We start from the raw sequence: 19780 nt of genomic DNA, 5'->3' as shown, positions 1-19780 counted from the left end.
CGGTATAACAATAGCATATCATCTAAGTAAAGGACTGCACCTGAGCAGGACAGTACCAGGAAAACACATGCATGTGAAGGACTTTAACATCTGCTACATTGAACCCCCACCAGGTAAAATATTTGACTAAAATACAGCACCAGAGTTAGGATGAACAAGGAAATTGTTTAAAGCGTTAATCCAGAGGAAACATTTTTTTTTTTTTTTATCAACTGGTGCCAGAAAGTTAAACAGATTTGTAAATCTTAATCCTTCCAGTACTTATCAGTTGCTGGATGCTCCAGAGGAAGTTGAGTAGTTATTTTCAGTCTGTCCACAGTGCTCTCTGCTGACACCTCTGTCCGTGTCAGGAACTGTCCAGAGCAGGAGCAAATCCCCATAGCAAACCTCTCCTGCTCTGGACAGTTCCTGACATGGACAGAGGTGTCAGCAGAGAGCATTGTGGTCAGACAGAAAAGAAATTCAAAAAGAAAAGAACTTCCTCTGTTGTATAAAGTAGCTGATAAGTACTGGAAGGTGGTTGAATTATAAGGGTCTCAAATACATTTTCAGGGAATATAAAAGGAATGGGGGAAAGATATACTCCACTTACCCTATTCTATTGGAAAAGATATTAACTCACAGGATAAAAAAAAATCATATATCTAATATATACAAACTGATAATGAGTACAAATAAGGGACTTAAGGTTCATAGGTCTTACAAGGAATGGCAGGAGGAGATTGGTTATATTGATAAGATAGAGTGGGAAATAGTGTAAAAAAAACATAGGACAAGGCATAATAAACTTAAACCATAAGTTAATACAATTTAACATAGTTCATAGATTATATTATACGCCCTTATTTAAAAAAAAAAAAAAACAATAGGACTAAGAAATCATAGTAACTGCAGTCGGTGTAAACAGAGTGGGGCCGGACAGCTTGATATGTTATGGGATTGCCCTGAACTGTCCAAATTTTGGAGAGAAGTTTATGAGTTTATTGACAGAGAGATGGGGGTTCTAATTGATTTTTCACCAAAAGTAGCCATATTGGGGGCCATTAAGGAGGACCTCGGGGAAAAAAAGAAAGTGTGTATGAGAATGATTTTTTATGCCAGATTAATGATTGTTAGGAATTGGAAATCCCCAAATTAAATTTTTTTTTAATATATATTATTAGAGAATAGGAAATAGTTACTGGTCAGATCCCCCATTTCCCATTATCTAAAAAAAGAAGGTTTGTGCTGCCTGTGGAGGAGTTAGGTGGGGGGGGGGGGGGGAGGACTAGAATAATTTAAATAAGGATTTGTTGTATGTTTACCTTTTATAATTATGTATTAAAAGAAAAATTATTTAAAAAAAAGAAAGGTAAGTACTGGAAGGAATCAGATTTTTTTAACAAAAGTAATTTACAAATCTGTTTAACTTTCTCGCACCAGTTGATTAAAAAAATAAATAAATAGTTTCCCTTTAAATCAAGTACTCCTTTAACCCCTTAAGGACACAGCCCATTTTCACCTCTAGGATGCAGCCCTTTTTTGCACATCTGACCACTGTTACTTTAAACATTAATAACTCTGGAATGCTTTTAGTTATCATTCTGATTCGAAGATTGTTTTTTCGTGACATATTCTACTTTAACATAGTGGTAAATTTTTGTGGTAACTTGCATCCTTTCTTGGTGAAAAATCCCCAAATTTGATGAAAAAATTGAAAATTTTGCATTTTTCTAACTTTGAAGCTCTCTGCTTGTAAGGAAAATGGATATTCCAAATATATATTTTTTGGATTCACATATACAATATGTCTTCATTATATTTTCATCATAAAATTGACGTGTTTTTACTTTTGGAAGACACAAGAGGGCTTCAAAGTTCAGCAGCAATTTTACAATTTTTCACAAAATTTTCAAACTCGCTATTTTTCCGGGACCAGTTCAGGTTTGAAGTGGATTTGAAGGGTCTTCATATTAGAAATACCCCATAAATGACCCCATTACAAAAACTGCACCCCCCAAAGTATTCAAAATGACATTCAGTAAGTGTTTTAACCCTTTAGGTGTTTCACAGGAAAAGCAGCAAAGTGAAGGAGAAAATTCAAAATCTTCATTTTTTACACTTGCATGTTCTTGTAGACCCAATTTTTGAATTTTTACAAGGGGTAAAAGGATAAAATTTATGCTTGAATTTGTAGCCCAATTTCTCTCGAGTAAGCACATACCTCATATGTCTATGTAAATTGTTCGGCGGGCGCAGTAGAGGGCTCAGAAGCGAAGGAGCGACAAAGGGATTTTGGAGAGTACGTTTTTCTGAAATAGTTTTTGGGGGGCATGTTGCATTTAGGAATCCCCTATGGTGCCAAAACAGCAAAAAAAAAACACATGGCATACCATTTTGGAAACTAGACCCCTTGAGGAACGTAACAAGGAATTAAGTGAGCCTTAATACCCACAGGTGTTTCATGACTTTTGCATATGTAAAAAAAAAAAATAATAATTCTCACTAAAATGTGTGTTTCCCCCCAAATTTCACATTTTTGCAAGGGTTAATAGCAGAAAATACCCCCAAAATGTGTAACCCCATCTCTTATGAGTATGGAGGTACCCCATAAATTGACCTGAAGTGCACTACGGGCGAACTACAATGCTCAGAAAAGAAGGTGTCATATTTGGCTTTTTGAGAGCAAATTTTGCTCGGCGGGCATGTCGCATTTAGGAAGCCCCTATGGTGCCAGGACAGCAAAAAAAAAAAACACATGGCATACCATTTTGGAAACTAGACCCCTTGAGGAACGTAATAAGGGATAAAGTGAACCTTAATACCCCACAGGTGTTTCACGACTTTTGCATATGTAAAGAAAAAAAAAATGTTTTACCAAAAATGCTTGGTTTAGCAAAAATTTTACATTTTTAAAAAAGGTAATAGCAGAAAATACCCCCCAAAATTTGAAGCCCAATTTCTCCCGATTCAGAAAACACCCAATATGGGGATGAAAAGTGCTCTGCTGGCGCACTACAGGTCTCAGAAGAGAAGGAGTCACATTTGGCTTTTTGGAAGCAAATTTTGCTCTGGGGGCATGCCGCATTTAGGAAGCCCTTATGGTGCCAGGACAGCAAAAAAAAAACACATGGCATACCATTATGGAAACTAGACCCCTTGGGGAACGTAACAAGGGGTAAAGTGAACCTTAATACCCCACAGGTGTTTCACGACTTTAGCATATGTAAAAAAAAATTTTTTTTTTTTACACTAAAATGCTTGTTTTCCCCCAAATTTTACATTTTTACAAGGGATAATAGCAGAAAATACCCCCCAAAATTTGTAACCCCATCTCTTCTGAGTATGGAAATACCCCATAAGTGGACGTGAAGTGCACTGGGGCGAACTACAATGCTCAGAAGAGAAGGAGCATCATTGAGCTATTGGAGAGAGAATTTGGCCATGTGCATTTCCAAAGCCCCCCGTGGTGTCAGAACAGTGGACCCCCCCACATTTGACCCCATTTTTAAAACTACACCCCTCAGGGAAGGTAATAAGGGGTGCAGGGAGAATTTACACCCCATTGGCATTTGACGGATCTTTGGAACAGTGGGCTGTGCAAATTAAAAATTGTATTTTTCATTTTCACAGACCCCTGTTTCAAAGATCTGTCAGACACCTGTGGGGTGTAAATGCTCACTGTACCCCTTATTACATTCCGTGAGGGGTATAGTTTCCAAAATGGGGTCACATGTGGGTATTTATTGTTTTGCACTTATGTCAGAACCGCTGTAAAATCAGCCACCCCTGTGCAAATCACCAATTTAGACCTGAAATTTACATGGTGCACTCTCCCTTCTGAGCCTTGTTGTGCGTCCCCAGAACACTTTGCGCCCACATATGGGGTATCTCCGTACTCAGGAGAAATTGCGTTACAAATTTTGGAGGCTTTTTTTCTTTTACCGCTTGTGAAATTTTAAAGTATGGGGCAACACCAGTATGTTAGTGTACAAAAATGTTTTTTTTTTACACTAACATGCTGGTGTAGACCCCAACTTTACCTTTTCATAAGAGGTAAAAGGAGAAAAAGCCCCCCAAAATTTGTTAAGCAATTTCTTTCGAGTACGGCGATACCCCATATGTGGCCCTAAACTGTTGCCTTGAAATACGACAGGGCTCCAAAGTGAGAGCGCCATGCGCATTTGAGGCCTAAATTAGGGATTTGCATAGGGGTGGACATAGGGGTATTCTACACCAGTGATTCCCAAACAGGGTGCCTCCAGCTGTTGCTAAACTCCCAGCATGCTTGGACAGTCAATGGCTGTCCGGAAATGCTGGGAGTTTTTGTTTTGCAACAGCTGGAGGCTCCGTTTTGGAAACACTGCTGTAGGATACGTTTTTCATTTTTATTGGGGGGGAAGGGGGGGGGGGGCAGTGTACGTGTGTATATGTAGTGTTTTACTCTTTATTTTATGTTAGTGTAGTGTAGTGTTTTTAGGTTACATTCACACTGACGGCGGATTACACTGAGTCTCCCGCTAGGAGTTTGAGCTGCGGCTCCAGCTCAAACTTGAAGCAGGGAACTCACTGTAATCCGCCGCCAGTGTGAATGTAACCTGTACATTCACATAGGAGGGGGGCAAAACTACAACTCCCAGCATGCACTGACAGAACGTGCATGCTGAGAGTTGTAGTTTTGCAACAGCTGGAGGCACACTGGTTGGAAAATGCTGAGTTAGGTAATAGAACCTATTACCTAACTCGGTATTTCCCAATCAGTGTGCCTCCAGCTTTTGCAGAACTACAACTCTCAGCATGTACTGATTGCCAAAGGGAATGCTGGGAGATGTAGTTAAGCAACAGCTGGAGGCACGAAACTACAACTCCCAGCATGCCGAGACAGCCATTTGCTGTTCCTGAATGCTGGGAGTTGTAGTTTTGCAAGATTTAGGCTGGAGATCACTAACAGTGGTCTCTAAACTGTGGCCCTTCAGATGTTGCAAAACTACCAATCTCAGCATGCTAAGACAGCAAACTGCTGCCTGGGCATGCTGGGAGTTGTAGTTTTGTAACATCTGGAGGGCTACAGTTTAGAGACCACTGTCAGTGATCTCTAGCCTGAACCACTCTAAATCTTGCAAAACTACAACTCCCAGCATGCCAACACAGCAAACAGCTGTCAAGGCATGGTGGGAGTTGTAGTTTTGCAACATCTGGAGGGCCACAGTTTAGAGACCACTCTCCAAACTGTCGCCCTGCAGATGTTGCTAGGCAACAGACTCCCGGACACGCGGCGCCATACTCACCTCCACCGCCGCCATGATCACAGCCGCCGCCGTCATCTGGAGCTCCGCCGCCGGGTAAGTGACCGCCGCTGCCGCCGCCGCTACTACACGGTTCCCCCCGCTGTGCCCGGACACCGATGGGTAGGCATAGCGGGGGGGGGACCGAACTTTAACCCCCCCGCCCCCAGTCTGCTATTGGTCGGTCGCTCCGCCGATCAATAGCAGGGATAGGAGGGGTGGCAACCCTGCCACCTCACTCCTATCTCTTCAAGGGGGATCGAGGGTGTCTTGGACACCCTCGATCCCCCTTATTTTATCGCGGCGCCGCCGTTGATGGGCAGGGGGAGAGCACTACCCCTGAAAACACCATAGATGCCGTGATCAGAACTGATCACGGCATCTATGGGGTTAATGCTGCCGGGACCGGCGCGATCGCGGCCCCTGCAGCTGCAGTGGGACTCCAGCTGTGATTGACAGCTGAGTCCCACCCGCGATCTCCTGCGCTGCCCGCGGCAGAGCAGGAGATTGCTTGGACGTATGCATACGTCCATTTGCGCGAACGTGTAGTTCGCCTGGACGTATGCATACGTCCAAGAGCGGGAAGGGGTTAAATCAACTGGTGCCAAAAAGTTAAACAGATTTGTAAATTACTTCTATAAAAAAAATATTAATCCTTCCAGTACTCATCAGCTGCTGTATACTACAGAGGAGGTTGTATAGTACTCTCTGCTGACACCTCTGTCCATGTCAGGAACTGTGTAGAGCAGGAACAAATCCCCATAGCAAACCTCTGCTTCTCTGGACAGTTCCTTTCTGGCACCAGTTGATTAGAAAAAAAAATTGTTTTCCACCGGAGTACCCCTTTAAGACATAATATAGCAAAGGTTCTACACACGCAGTACAACACAGCCCCAGTGGGGATTAGAACAGTTTCACCAGTCTTCAATAAATCTGCACAGAGGGGAAGCCTGGAGTCTACTGCTGAAAGTCTTCACTCCCCCAGTGCACTCCACCCCATGGAGATCTTTCGCTGTCTCCTCCACTCCAGGGCTCATCTCCTTCAAATTCTGAGCCTCTGCCACTTCAGGCCTCGTGTTGAGCCCACACACCTTGCAGTGTGCATGATTCCCCTTCACCTGTGGTGTCTTACTTCCAGCACTGCACCCATAGCTCCTGGCTCAGAGATGCAGCCTCAGAGCCGTACCTCAGTCTTCCTCTCCTGCAGCATTTATGCAGCACAAGCCGTCAGACGGACTAGAAAAGCATCCATCAATTACTATAATAAACTATTTGGGTAACAGTTAACTAATTTTTTGACTAGAGTACTCACTTAAAGTATGTCTCTTTGCTTCTCTGGAGGCTCACATTTTTTACTTCTAAAATATCCAGGTAATAGCACCAAATATTATCAAATTTCTTTAATTAATGTAGATATTATATTTACTACATTTATTACCTTGGGCCTCACTTCCATTATTAACTTACAATAAAGAAATACAATTCCTAATGATTGGGTGACCCAGTAGCATACTTTAGATTAATATATTGACAGATCCTTTTCATAATATTATTGACACAAGGAGCGCATTTAAGTAGGCCCCCGTCCGTATCCATATCTGCAGACAACCTATTAATGTATGTCACTGAATACCCAAAGGCGTAACTTGTAGCTTCTGGAACACCTAATGCTAAATCTGTATCAGGGCCCCGTATGCCAATTATAATACTGTATAAAAAAACAAATGCCCAAGAGATGGTGCAGGGGTTGAAACCTTAAACAAAACACAATACCAAATAGCAACTCCAGGTGGGGGGGGGGGGGGGGGGTGCATTGTATTGAATTTAATTCTGTATCCAATGCATATAGGATTTCTTGTACCTTTAGAATAAATACATTTGTATGTGTATTCTCTGCATCCTAGGCATAGAATACGCTGGGCCATGGATCATATTATTATTAATTGGATACTAATGTTATTAATTCACATTAAATATAATTTATCATAACTCTGATGACACTATGTCTCCCAGCATGTATATCAAGTCTCAGATGTCTCTTTACACGTCTATCATATCTCTAATGTTAATGTGACAACATGTCTATCAACATGTCTCCTACCTATATGATTACAATAACCACTATTAACAAATTAATTCTCTGTGTCTCTTAGTATATAGAAAGGAAACACAAAGGACCTATTGTATCTGAATTGGGTGACCCAATTACGTACGTATTAGAATTAATCATAGAACATCAAATCATTCCAGAAACATAATATTATAGACCCCTCAAAAAATGGTTCCCTGAGATTAGTTTAAATATCTAGCCCTATGAACCTAAATAGTAAAGAGGAACAATTTACAAAAATGCTGAAAAAGAAAAATCTTCCTTCAGGCCTAAAGGACTTTTGCACCCCAATCTGAAAATCCACCTAGATTCCTCTTGTAATAAATGTTTCTCCAGTGTGGACTCAAAGTCTTTTGGCATATGCCCCAGAACTTTATGTTAAACATGTGGTCTTTATGGACTGACCTCATATGTCTGGATATTGGCGTATCACTATTTGTGTGAATAGTACTCAGGCGTTTGGACACCCGCCTCCTAAACTCCTGAGTAGTTTTGCCAGTATACATTTTTGGGCACCCACACTGGGCCGCATAGACGATATTTTTTGTGGAACACTTAAAAAACTGTCTTATCTGGTATATGTGATCATCAACAGGATTTCTAAATTCCTTTGTTTTTGGTAGGAATTTACAAAATTCACAACATCCACATGGGAAAGAACCTACTGTTTTACTTCCGATATCTCGACTGATCTCATTACATGAGGAAAAGTGGCTCTGCACCAGGAGGTCCCTCAAATTGGGACCAGGTCTAAATGTTATCGTCGGTCTATTGTCTACAACCTCACAAAGGACACAATCTGCTTGGAGAATGGGCCAGAATCTACGCATTATGTTGGTCACCTTTGTGGCACAGCCATCAAATGTACCAACACATCTGTATTTTTGTGGGGATTACTTCCCCTCGGAGGAAAGAAGAGCCCTTCTATCACTCCTACTGGCTCTACACTGAGCCTTACTCACATGAACCTTAGGATGTACACGAGCTGTAAATCTCCTATACAGTTCGTTACATTCATTTTCAAATGTCCTTTCTTCTGAGCAATTCCTTTTTACCCTTAAAAACTGCTCGACAGGGATGCTCTTTTTAAGAGCATTTGGGTGCCAGCTTTGCCAGTGTACTAATCCGTTGGTAGAAGTTGGTTTACGAAAAACCTGAGTCTGAATCTTATCTCCATGTCAATATAAATTCTGCTGATTATAGACTGTGAAACTACCTTTCTTATTACCCCTGTATGTATAGGCTTGGCTGTTGGCAAAATCGGCTATTCATCAACCAGTCTGAGGGCTGATATGATTATCAAGCTCTCAGACAAAGGACGAATATCTTCATTATGGATACGGAGGATTACATTAGAATGACCTTGACCCTATTGGAGGATACAGAGAAATAATAAAGACATAGAACAGATCCTATGAAGTCCTTTCTAAATGAGCTGAAAGAGCTTCTAACAAATGCAAGAGATAAGAACTTAATCTCCAATGAGGAATTCAGATTAATTTACAATGAGAATCCAACCATAGCAACCTTTTACTTGCTACCGAAGACACATAAGAGCAATCGGCCCCTCAAGGGGCGGACGATTGTATCAGGGAACGATGTTACACAGGGTGCCAGTATTTATGTAGATCAATTCCTGCACCGTTGGATTCAGCTTTGCCTTCGTATCTTAAGGATACGAAAGATGCTGTCAAGAAACTCCAGGATATAACTGTCACTAACACCACTATGCTTATGAGTATAGACGTTGAAAGTCTTTACTCAAAAATTAGGCACGAGCTTGGGATCAGAGCAGCAAAAAATTTTTTGGACACACATAGTATTTACTTTAAGAAACACACTAAATTTGTCACTGATCTTTTGCTATTCGTGTTAACACAATTATTTTTATTTAATGGCACTTTTTACTTTCAGACAAAGGGCACTGCTATGGGGTACACATGTGCACCAAATTATGCAAATCTTTTTTTAGGGTGGTGGAAAGACACTTTAGTTTTTTCGGAAGAGTTTCACAAATACACTGAACGTGTTTTATTTTGGAGGAGATTTATAGACGATGTTTTAAATGGGATGGGGATAACACTACTTTCACATCATTTATGAAGGCCCTCAATGATAACATGATTGGTATGCACTGCAACCTATGAAATCGGGGGTAGGCACATTACTTTTCTAGATACATCAATTTATATTGATATGGAGAGCAAGATTCAGACTCGGGTTTTTCGTAAACCAACTTCTACCAATGGATTATTACACTGGCAAAGCTGGCACCCAAATGCTGTTAAAAAGAGCATCCCTGTCGGGCAGTTTTTAAGAGCAAAAAGGAATTGCTCAAAAGATAGGAAATTTAAAGATGAATGTAACTAACTGTATAGGAGATTTACAGCTCATGGTTATCCTAAGGCTCATGTGAGTAAGGCTCAGTGTAGAGCCAGTAGGAGTGATAGAACGGCTCTTCTTTCCTCTGAGGGGAAGTCATCCCCACAGAAATACATCAGATGTGTTGGTACATTTGATGGCTGTGCCACAAAGGTGACCAAAATAATGCGTAGATTCTGGCCCATTCTCCAAGCAGATCATGACATTTGTGAAGTTGTAGGCAATAGACCAATGATAACATTTAGACCTGGTCCCAATTTGAGGGACCTTCTGGTGCGGAGCCACTTTACCTCCTGTAGTGAGATCAGTCGAGATATTGGAAGTAAAACAGTAGGTTCTTTCCCATATGGATGTTGTGAATTTTGTAAATTCCTACCAAAAACAAATGTGACCATCAACAGGATTTCTAAATTCCTTTGTTTTCGGTAGGAATTTACATCCATGGTCCAGTATATTCTATGCATAGGATGCATAGAATACACATACAAATGTATAAATTCTAATAGAGAAGAGAAGTCACTGTGCCTCCCGTGCGCTGTCAGTGGTATGCAGTCACATGTATTTTTTAAATGCAAATATAGCCAATAGTGCAAAGAAATGTCATGCTGGCGATCATGTGACGATACCATCCACTTATCTTACAAGACATCATAGGTTATGTCACATGACCGCTACATCATGTGACTTATCAGAAAGTACGGTGTATAACATCACAGGAGATACAGGAAGGATGGCATACTAAAGGGCCGGCGCATGAATGAAGTAAGGAATGACCTCTTAGAACGTGGTAAATTATTGGAGAATCGAATTTACCCACTTTCTAAAGTGTTGATTATTGGAGGACTTGGAGGGAGGAGGTCCCACCAGTGTGCCCCCCCCCCCCCATGTCATAAGCCTCAGACACCCCTGATGACCCTGTGGTCACGAAACATGTAGGGGAGGCTGTGCTGTTATAGCTTTAATATCAGCAATATATCCACTAATGAGGCCCTGTAGCACTGCAGGCACAGGGCACAGACACGCTCTCGGCTGAGAGTGCAGATAGAAATAGCTTGGCTAAATTGCTGGGTTTTTAACTATAAGTTCCTATAAGTTTTATTATTGACAACACATTATAAAAGTAAAGTTTTAAGGGTGGTTGCTCCACACAGGGTTTTGCACCCGCACCTGGAGTTGCTTCCAGGCGAGGGGTTTGGTATTGTGTTTAAAATTATAATACTGGTCTGTTATGGGACAGATTTGCCCTGGGGCCCCCTTAGGCTCCAGGGCCCTAGTGTGACTGCTATCCCTGCACCCCCTTTTAAAAAGACCTAAAAGATTTTTACTTCAGATATGTATTTTGGTTTGGCAGGATTAATGCCATTAAGATAGATCTGCTCCTCAGATTTCTGTATATAATTACAAACTGTGCCATTATTAAAATAGCATAGGGCCCCTCTAGACCTCAGGTCACAATGTCTATTATTTGTAGGCTTAAAGTGGTTATCCAACAAAAAAAACTTTATTTTGTTTTTATTTTAACTAATGTCTCCAGGTTGTGTTTAAAAATAAATAAATAAAAAAAAAAGCCTCTATTTACCTTCTTTGATCTCCCTGCAGCCTTCTTATTGGTGCTTTCTGGAGCTTCTAACATTAGGTTACATTAAAATTTGGTGTCACATTAGCATCGATGTCCTGCCTCAGCCAGTGATTTATTGTGTAGTGATATGACATAGCTCTGGGAAGTGAAGGTGCAATACCGGAGGCTGTGGGGAGGAGGGATCGAGGAAGGTAAGTAGTGTTCTTTTTTTTTTTTTTTTTTTGCATTTAAGCTGCATCCATTCAAAGCCCAGTGTTTCCTCATCACGGTGCCTACAGCTGTTGCAAAATTATCTCTCTTCCACCCAGCAGTCGCTCCACCCATTATAGCAGGACAGACTCCCTCTGATCACCAAACGAGCAATGTCAGGTCTCAACGCATTGCAACCTGGGAAATCCCGAGACAACAGTCATTTTGTATGCTGTTAAAAATAAATATTGTGGCTAAAATCACAGAAGAATTGTGAGAAAACCGTCACACACAGGTACACTATGGCCTTCATGGACTACCCTAACTTTACAGCCCCCGTAGCATAGTCAAATAAAAAAAATCCTGGCATACCCCTTTAAGGACTCCTGCTAAAGGGGAATCATTCCTGGTTTACATATCTACAGCTGCACTCATGTGTCGCCTCTATAGGGGACCAGTAATTGTACTCTTAAACAGGGCTGTTGAGTCGGGAGATAAATGTTCCGACTCCGCAATTTTTTGTACTTCCAGCTCCGACTCCCCGACTCCTCTGTATTAATATGCAAATGTATTAAAGTTTACGCTAACAATCGGAGTTTACACGTTGTTATAGCCTTAGCTGAATTACAGCAGTTTTTCCAATGGTTTACAGCTTCAGTCTTGAACTATTGACCCTCCATTCCCTTCACTTATACAAGTGTCTCTAGTCCTGCAAAAAAACATATTTACTTAATCCCTTATCAGTGAGAGGCTAGGATACCTGTGGTTTACCTGTAACAGCAAAACACAACACTATGGAAAGTATAAGTATTGCCGCTCCTAATTGTGCGTTGCGTGCCATATAGTGAAGCACATAAAAAGCATGCTTCTTCACGGTCACTTAATGTGTTCGTTTTGCGGTTACGTGAGGCACTGCATGCATTGGTCTTTATTCTTATAGTAGAGAAGTCATTAATTATAACTTTTGTGAATTGGGACATTTAAACTTGCTTTTTTTTTCCATTCCAATCTAAATTTAGTAGGAGTCGGAGTCGGTGCATTGTTTGCCGACTCCGACTCCAGGTACCCAAAATTTCGTCTGACTCCGACTCCTCGACTCCACAGCACTGGTGTTAAAACATGAAAGCATTTGAACCTTTTTGTTCCTTTACACCATTGGTCTCCAAACTGTGGACCTTCAGATGTTAAAAAAAACTACAACTACCAGCATGTCTGGACATCCCCATGCTGGGAATTGTAACAGTGGCTTGGAGACCACTGTTCTACACCATCTGGGTTGCTATTCACTGTACATTGTACCTTGTTGCTTTTCAGTAATCAAGTATTTCCAATGAATTCTTTTCCATCTTCATTTCACACATTAGTATCAGCAAATGGGGAAATGCGATTTACATCTCGACTCACTGAAAGTTTCCTAACTGATGACCAGAAGGACCCGGAAGTGGTAAAGCCATATGCTGCATATGCTCCCAGTGGAAATCCAAAGGTATGCACAGAGATTCCTAACAGTGATACTTGACTTTTAGACAGAAACTAGACACTAGACTACTCAATATTATCTGACCACTTGAAATGCTGGTACAGTTGTATACCCAACATACAGTAGCTATTGTATAATATTATATAAAATATGGGATTTAGTTGGGATAATATATTGCAGTAAGTATATACCGTAAGTTCAAAGAGGGGAAACTAAATTTATAATAGAAATTAGAGATCTGTATTTCATTGTTGGTTGAGGAAGGCTTCTTTACAGTAAGAGTATTATGGTCTAATCTCGAATGCAAGTGGGAATAAGGGCATGATCAGGTACAGGATCAAAAGGGCCAATGCTACTGCAAGAAACAAGAGTGTACGCCATATATTATTACTACAAAAGGCAGTGTTTCCCAACCAGGGTGCCCCCATCTGTTGCAAAACTACAACTCCCAGCATGCCTGGACAGCCAACGGCTGTCCGGGCATGCTGGGAGTTGTAGTTTTGCAACAGCTGGAGGCACCCTGGTTGGGAAACACTGACATAAGGTATCAGAGTAATTAAAACCTTTTTTTTTTTTTTTAATAATTGGTGCCAGAAAGTTAAACAGATTTGTAAATTATTTCTATAAAAAAAAAATAATCTTTACCCTTTCAGTACTTTTTAGCAGCTGTATGCTACAGAGGAAATTCTTTTCCTTTTGAATTTCTTTTTTGTCTTGTCCACAGTGCTCTCTGCTGACACCTGATGCCTGTATCAGGAACTGTCCAGAGCAGGAGAAAATCCCCATTGCAAACCTATGCTACTCTGGACAGTTCCTGACACGGACAGAGGTGTCAGCAGAGAGCACTGTGGACAAGACAAAAAAGAGATTCAAAAAGAAAAGAATTTCCTCTATAGCATACAGCTGCTAAAAAGTAGTGGAATGGTAAAGATTTCTTAATAGAAGTCATTTACAAATCTGTTTAACTTTCTGGCACCAGTTGATTTAAAAAAAAAAATGTTTTCCACTGGAGTACCCCTTTAAAGTCAGAGTAATCTTTTGTTTCCCTACCTCTTCATCAGATGGCAAGGTCTGAGCTTGCGGTTGAGGGATATATATATATATATATATATATATATATATATATATATATATATATATATATATATATAGGAATATGCAAAGCAGCTCATTACATCATCTTTTCAGGTAATGTTCCCTGGTATCAGCTTAGCTCCTGTTAAGGAATATAAAAAGCTGATCGGGATTTTATGCCAAGCCAGACTACTCCCCAAAAGGGAAGTTTCTACCCATCTGCAGACAGCTGTTTCGTGGTTTTTGCCACTCGTCAGTACAGAGCAGGGTGATCTGGCTTGGCTGGGGTAAGAGGCCTGAGAGCAGCTAAAGGGGATGAGTATTTGCAGATGGGTAGAAACTTCCCTTTTGGGGAGTAGTCTGGCTTGGCATAAAATCCCAATCAGCTTTTTATATTCCTTAACAGGAGCTAAGCTGATACAAGGGAACATTACCTGAAAAGGTGATGTAATGAGCTGCTTTGCATATTCCCCTACCCAGAATGCCCGCGGAGTGCTTAATGGCCTTCTGAAGCTCCGTTACACCAGGAGTGGTGGCCTCGCCCTGAGGCAAATACTCAACCCCTTTATATATATATATATATATATATATATATATATATATATATATATTCTTTAATAAGAGACTGAACCTGCCCAACATGTCTGATTATTTTCTCGCCCTGTAGGGTAAGCTGGTGTACGCCAACCAAGGTAAACTGAGTGACTTTGAAACTCTCAATAAAACCATTGATCTAACTGGGACCATTGCTATTGTGCGCTATGGAGGAGCTGGCAGATCTGCTAAGGTAAACTAGCTCAATAGGCAATTTATTAAGTGTCAGGAAATTCTTCATATAGGAAGCCAAGGATGTTTTATTTGCTAAAATATATTTGTAGACAGATGTACAACATTTTGGAATTGGAATTTGCTGTCTTGCCAACGTATTAGTAGTTTATGATGTAGGTCATTGTGTAAATAGACTGCAGACACTGGCTGCATATGTTGATGGGTTTTAGTCCAAGTCTACAGTCCATGTACAACAGGGGTCCCAAACTCCCGGCCCGTGGGCCGGCCCGAGTCTGATGAGGGACGTCGCGCATGTGACGTCCCTCCATAGACCCGCCGGAGAGAAGCGCAGCGCAGGACAGGTAAGTGTGTCTATGTGTGTGTGCATGTGTGTGTTTTTCTGTGTGTGTGTGTCTGTCTGTCTGTCTGTGTGCATGTGTGGGTGTCTGTCTGTGTGTGTGTGTGTGTGTGTGCATGTGTGGGTGTCTGTCTGTGTGTGTGCATGTGTGGGTGTCTGTCTGTGTGTGTGCATGTGTGGGTGTCTGTCTGTGTGTGTGTGTGTGTGTGCATGTGTGGGTGTCTGTCCGTTTGTATGTATGTGTGGGTGTCTCTCTGTGTGCATGTGTGGGTGTCTGTCTGTGTGTGTACATGTGTGGGTGTCTGTCTGTGTGTGCATGTGTAGTTGTCTGTCTGTGTGCTGCGTGGGTGTCTGTCTGTGTGTGTGCACGTGTGGGTGTCTGTCTGTGTGTGCATGTGTGGGTGTCTGTCTGTGTGTGTGCACGTGTGGGTGTCTGTCTGTGTGTGCAGGTGTGGGTGTCTGTCTGTGTGTGTGCATGTGTGGGTGTCTGTCTGTGTGTATGTGTGGGTGTGTGCATGTGTGGGTGTCTGTCTGTGTGTGCATGTGTGGGTGTCTGTGTGTGTGCACGTGTGGGTGTCTGTGTGTGTGCATGTGTGGGTGTCTGTGTGTGTGTGCATGTGTGGGTGTCTGTGTGCATGTGTGGGTGTCTGTCTGTGTGTGCATGTGTGGGTGTCTGTGTGTGTGCATGTGTGGGTGTCTGTGTGTGTGTGCATGTGTGGGTGTCTGTGTGTGTGTGTGCACACGTGTGGGTGTCTGTCTGTGTGTGCATGTGTGGGTGTCTGTCTGTGTGTGTGCACGTGTGGGTGTCTGTCTGTGTGTGCATGTGTGGGTGTCTGTCTGTGTGTGTGCACATGTGGGTGTCTGTGTGTGTGCATGTGTGGGTGTCTGTGTGTGTGTGCATGTGTGGGTGTCTGTGTGTGTGTGCATGTGTGGGTGTCTGTCTGTGTGTGCATGTGTGGGTGTCTGTGTGTGTGCATGTGTGGGTGTCTGTGTGTGTGCATGTGTGGGTGTCTGTGTGTGTGCATGTGTGGGTGTCTGTGTGTGTGCATGTGTGGGTGTCTGTGTGTGTGTGCATGTGTGGGTGTCTGTGTGTGTGTGCATGTGTGGGTGTCTGTGTGTGTGTGCATGTGTGGGTGTCTGTCTGTGTGTGCATGTGTGGGTGTCTGTGTGTGTGCATCTGTGGGTGTCTGTGTGTGTGAGTCTGGGGGGGGTCAACGACAATGCTACCTAATGTGGGGAACCTGCTACTGCCTAATGTGGGGAACCTGCTACTACCTTATGTGGGGAACCTGCTGCCTATCTAATGTGGGGAACCTGCTGCCTATCTAATGTGGGGAACCTGCTGCCTACCTAATGTGGGGAACCCCCAGAAGTAGCACCCCCATCATCCATCAGCTCATGCTATTACCACACGGGGGTAGGGGGAATGGGGGGTTGCTGGTGGATGATGGGGGTGTTGCTTGTGGATGATGAGGGGCGCATGATGGGGGCATTATATGTGAGGGGCGCATGATGGGGTCATTGTATGTGAGGGGCGCATGATGGGGTCATTATATGTGAGGGGCGCATGATGGGGTAATTATACGTGAGGGGTGCAAGATGGGGGCATTATATGCAAGGGATGCATGCGGCCCAGCCTCACCCAGCTGCTACCTCCAGTGGCCCCCGGATAATTTGAGTTTGAGACCCCTGATGTACAGGATACAAGTTTTCATCTACATTATTGGCAGCCTGTGTTCTGCTGATAAGTCACCAGGATAAGTACTGAATTGTCATCAATAACATAATAAAGATCTCCATGAAATGAAGTACTGGGCTCATGGGGTGTCATGAGGAGATTCACTCTTCAGTCTCAAGGGGCGACAAGCCTTTACAGTAAGAATAATCTTCCCGAGGAACTGGTCACAGGAGGAAAGGTTGAGGGCTTCAAAACAGGCTTAGATACACAATAACAATATCATTAATGCATATGCAGAAATATAGAATTACATCCCCCTTCCCTTCATCCACATAGACTCGTTCCCTTTAGCTCCTTGCTCAAACATGATAGACATCTTCCTTTTATTAAAGTAGTCCGTTTCAGATAGCGGGGGGGGGGGCGACTGCTGAGACCCCCCGCAATCTCTTGTACGGGGCCTTGGCTATCTGGCCCGATAGCTTGTGTCGAACAACACACAAAGCAGTGGTCGATACGCACCTTCAATACAGCGCTATGGCAGTCGGAGATTGCCCAAGGCAGCGCTCTGCCATAGAGTTGTATTGAGGGGGCGTGTCAGCCACCGCTTTGTGCGGTGGTCGACACGCCCCCTTCCCACGGGCTGCTGGGGCTCCGTACGCAATACGCTATCTGAAACTTATCCCCTATCCTTAGGATAGGGGATAAGTTTTTCAGGATTGGACTACTCCTTTAACTGTACTATGTGCAGATCAGCCAAGTAGTAAAACCCTTATATCTCAGGAACCATAAGGCGCAGCAAGAAAGAAAAAACACAGTTGGAATCAGGGAATTTGCGGTTGTTATAGACATGTCCTCTTTAAGGGAACGTTTACACATGCATATTCTGTTGCAGATTTTCTGCAGCGGATTCTGCAACCTATTGAAATCAATGGGTAGTAAACTGAGCTTCAAACGATCGGCAGCAAAATATGCCCCTTACGGTTCACACTTATGAATCTTCTTTTGAGAACCTGTCTGAGCAATTATAAAAAAAATACTCCCCAATATAACCCTGGAAGCATTAGCTCTTAATAAATGGAAACTGCAACTGACAGGTAAAGCTAAAACCTATTTACAGTATCTTTTTACCACGTATAAATCTTTTATAGTATTTTCTACCTGGAGATGCTTTTAAACGTACACAAATTATCTGTGTTACTAGAACGTTGCTGCTTTATGGGCAGAGAATGCTTATTGGTTGGCAAGTCCCAATGCTTATTGGTTGGCAAGTCCCAATAGAGCTTCCATTATATTGCTTCACAGAGAATTCTCCAAACTATGAATCATCAGTTGCTATAAAACTACAACTCCCATCATACACACTCTTATGTACTGAGAAGTCAAATAATTTTCAATATATATTTTGGACTGTGTAAAGAGTATAGGGAACTCATGACCAAGCAAAAGTATATTGTTTTTATTACTTTGGAGCTACATATACAGGGTGGGCCATTTATATAGATACACCTTAATAAAATGGGAATGGTTGGTGATATTAACTTCCTGTTTGTGGCACATTAGTATATGTGAGGGGGGAAACTTTTCAAGATGGGTGGTGACCATGGCGGCCATTTTGAAGTCGGCCATTTTGAATCCAACTTTGTTTTTTTCAATAGGAAGAGGGTCATGTGACACATCAAACTTATTGGGAATTTCACAAGAAAAACAATGATGTGCTTGCTTTTAATGTAACTTTATGCGGATGACATGTTGTGTACTTGGCGGATGTGGAAGGTTCTCTCCTGTAATTGACCTACTGGACCGGTTTGGTTTGATTTCAGGCTTACGGGTAAACTGGGCTAAGTCCTCTTTACTGGCGCTTTCATCTGGGGTTCTTCTCCCCTCCTCTCTTCCGGCCTGGGTGCAACTGGTCTACCGTTTTAGATACCTGGGGGTGGAGGTTACTGCATCCCTGACGGACTATCTCTTCCTTAATTTGGATCCGCTCTTATGCTCCACTGTGAAGTGGTCAACTGCCTGGTCCTCTCTCCCTCTGTCCCTAGCTGGCAGGATCAATATGTTCAAAATGATTCACCTTCCTAAATTCCAGTACCTTTTTAATTTAGCCCCTCTGATTCCCCCAAAGAAATATTGTTGTATTCCATGTGGTGCTCTGGGATCCTTCTATTGGTAGGGAAAGCCTCCCAGACTTGGTCAGGCTCTTCTCCAGGCTTCCAAGCGACATGGCAGCTTAGCCGCCCCTGATGCATATAACTATTTTCTTGCCTCCCAACTGGTCTACGCAGCATGGTGGATTAACCTGGATCTGTCGAACTCTTGAACTGTCCTGGCTGGAGCACTTATGGGTTCATATGAAGCTCTCACTAACTCACTTTATAGGTATCACTCTCACTCCTCTTTTTTTCTTCCCCTGCAAACTATAGCTAAAGTGTGGTCCGTGTTGTTGAGCAAATTTCCACAGCCTCTGGTATCTCCTAGAGCACCCTTGTGGGGGAATGGACATTTTTCTCACCTGCATGGGTTACAGGGGGCCGGCATTTGGGGTTCCCATGGAGTTATATTTGAGTTCCACTTGTTTGAAGAGGATCAGGTTTTCTTATCCTTTTCGGACATGAAGGAACGTCATAGCATCCGTGGAAATGCCTTTTATAGGTATCTTCAGCTTAGGCTCACGATTGAGGCGCAGGTTGGCTCCCTGACATTTACTCCTGCATTTTCTGAAGTGGAGCTTCTCCTCAACACCACAGATCTTTCTAAACCCCTAACTCAGGATTATGCTCTCCTCCAGACACTGGGGCCTAGCCCTTTCTCACTAGCATTTCATAAATGGGAGACTGATATCCCGGATTTGTCTGAAAGTCAGTGTACGGAAGTTGAAAGCTCTTTTTATTCCACAGT

At 42.5% G+C, this 19780-nt stretch overlaps 1 protein-coding gene across 4 annotated transcripts in view; it reads left to right on the top strand.

Annotated features, from left to right (window-relative positions):
* The window catches only part of NAALADL1 (N-acetylated alpha-linked acidic dipeptidase like 1), an 80490-nt gene that overhangs the window by 22050 nt on the left and 38660 nt on the right, over positions 1–19780 (top strand). For 3 of the 4 annotated variants that reach the window (XM_056528477.1, XM_056528480.1, XM_056528478.1), the window contains 2 exons: positions 12889–13010; positions 14746–14865. In XM_056528477.1, coding sequence (XP_056384452.1) covers positions 12889–13010; positions 14746–14865 — 242 coding nt within the window. Of the gene's footprint in view, positions 1–9; positions 114–12888; positions 13011–14745; positions 14866–19780 lie in introns of those variants that run through there. The other variant, XM_056528479.1, reaches the window with a different exon arrangement.

Source organism: Hyla sarda, chromosome 6 (assembly GCF_029499605.1).
Source record: "Hyla sarda isolate aHylSar1 chromosome 6, aHylSar1.hap1, whole genome shotgun sequence".
Lineage (NCBI taxonomy): Eukaryota > Metazoa > Chordata > Amphibia > Anura > Hylidae > Hyla > Hyla sarda.
The sequence above is the reverse complement of the archived record's forward strand: the minus strand, read 5'-3'. Positions and strand labels throughout refer to the sequence as shown.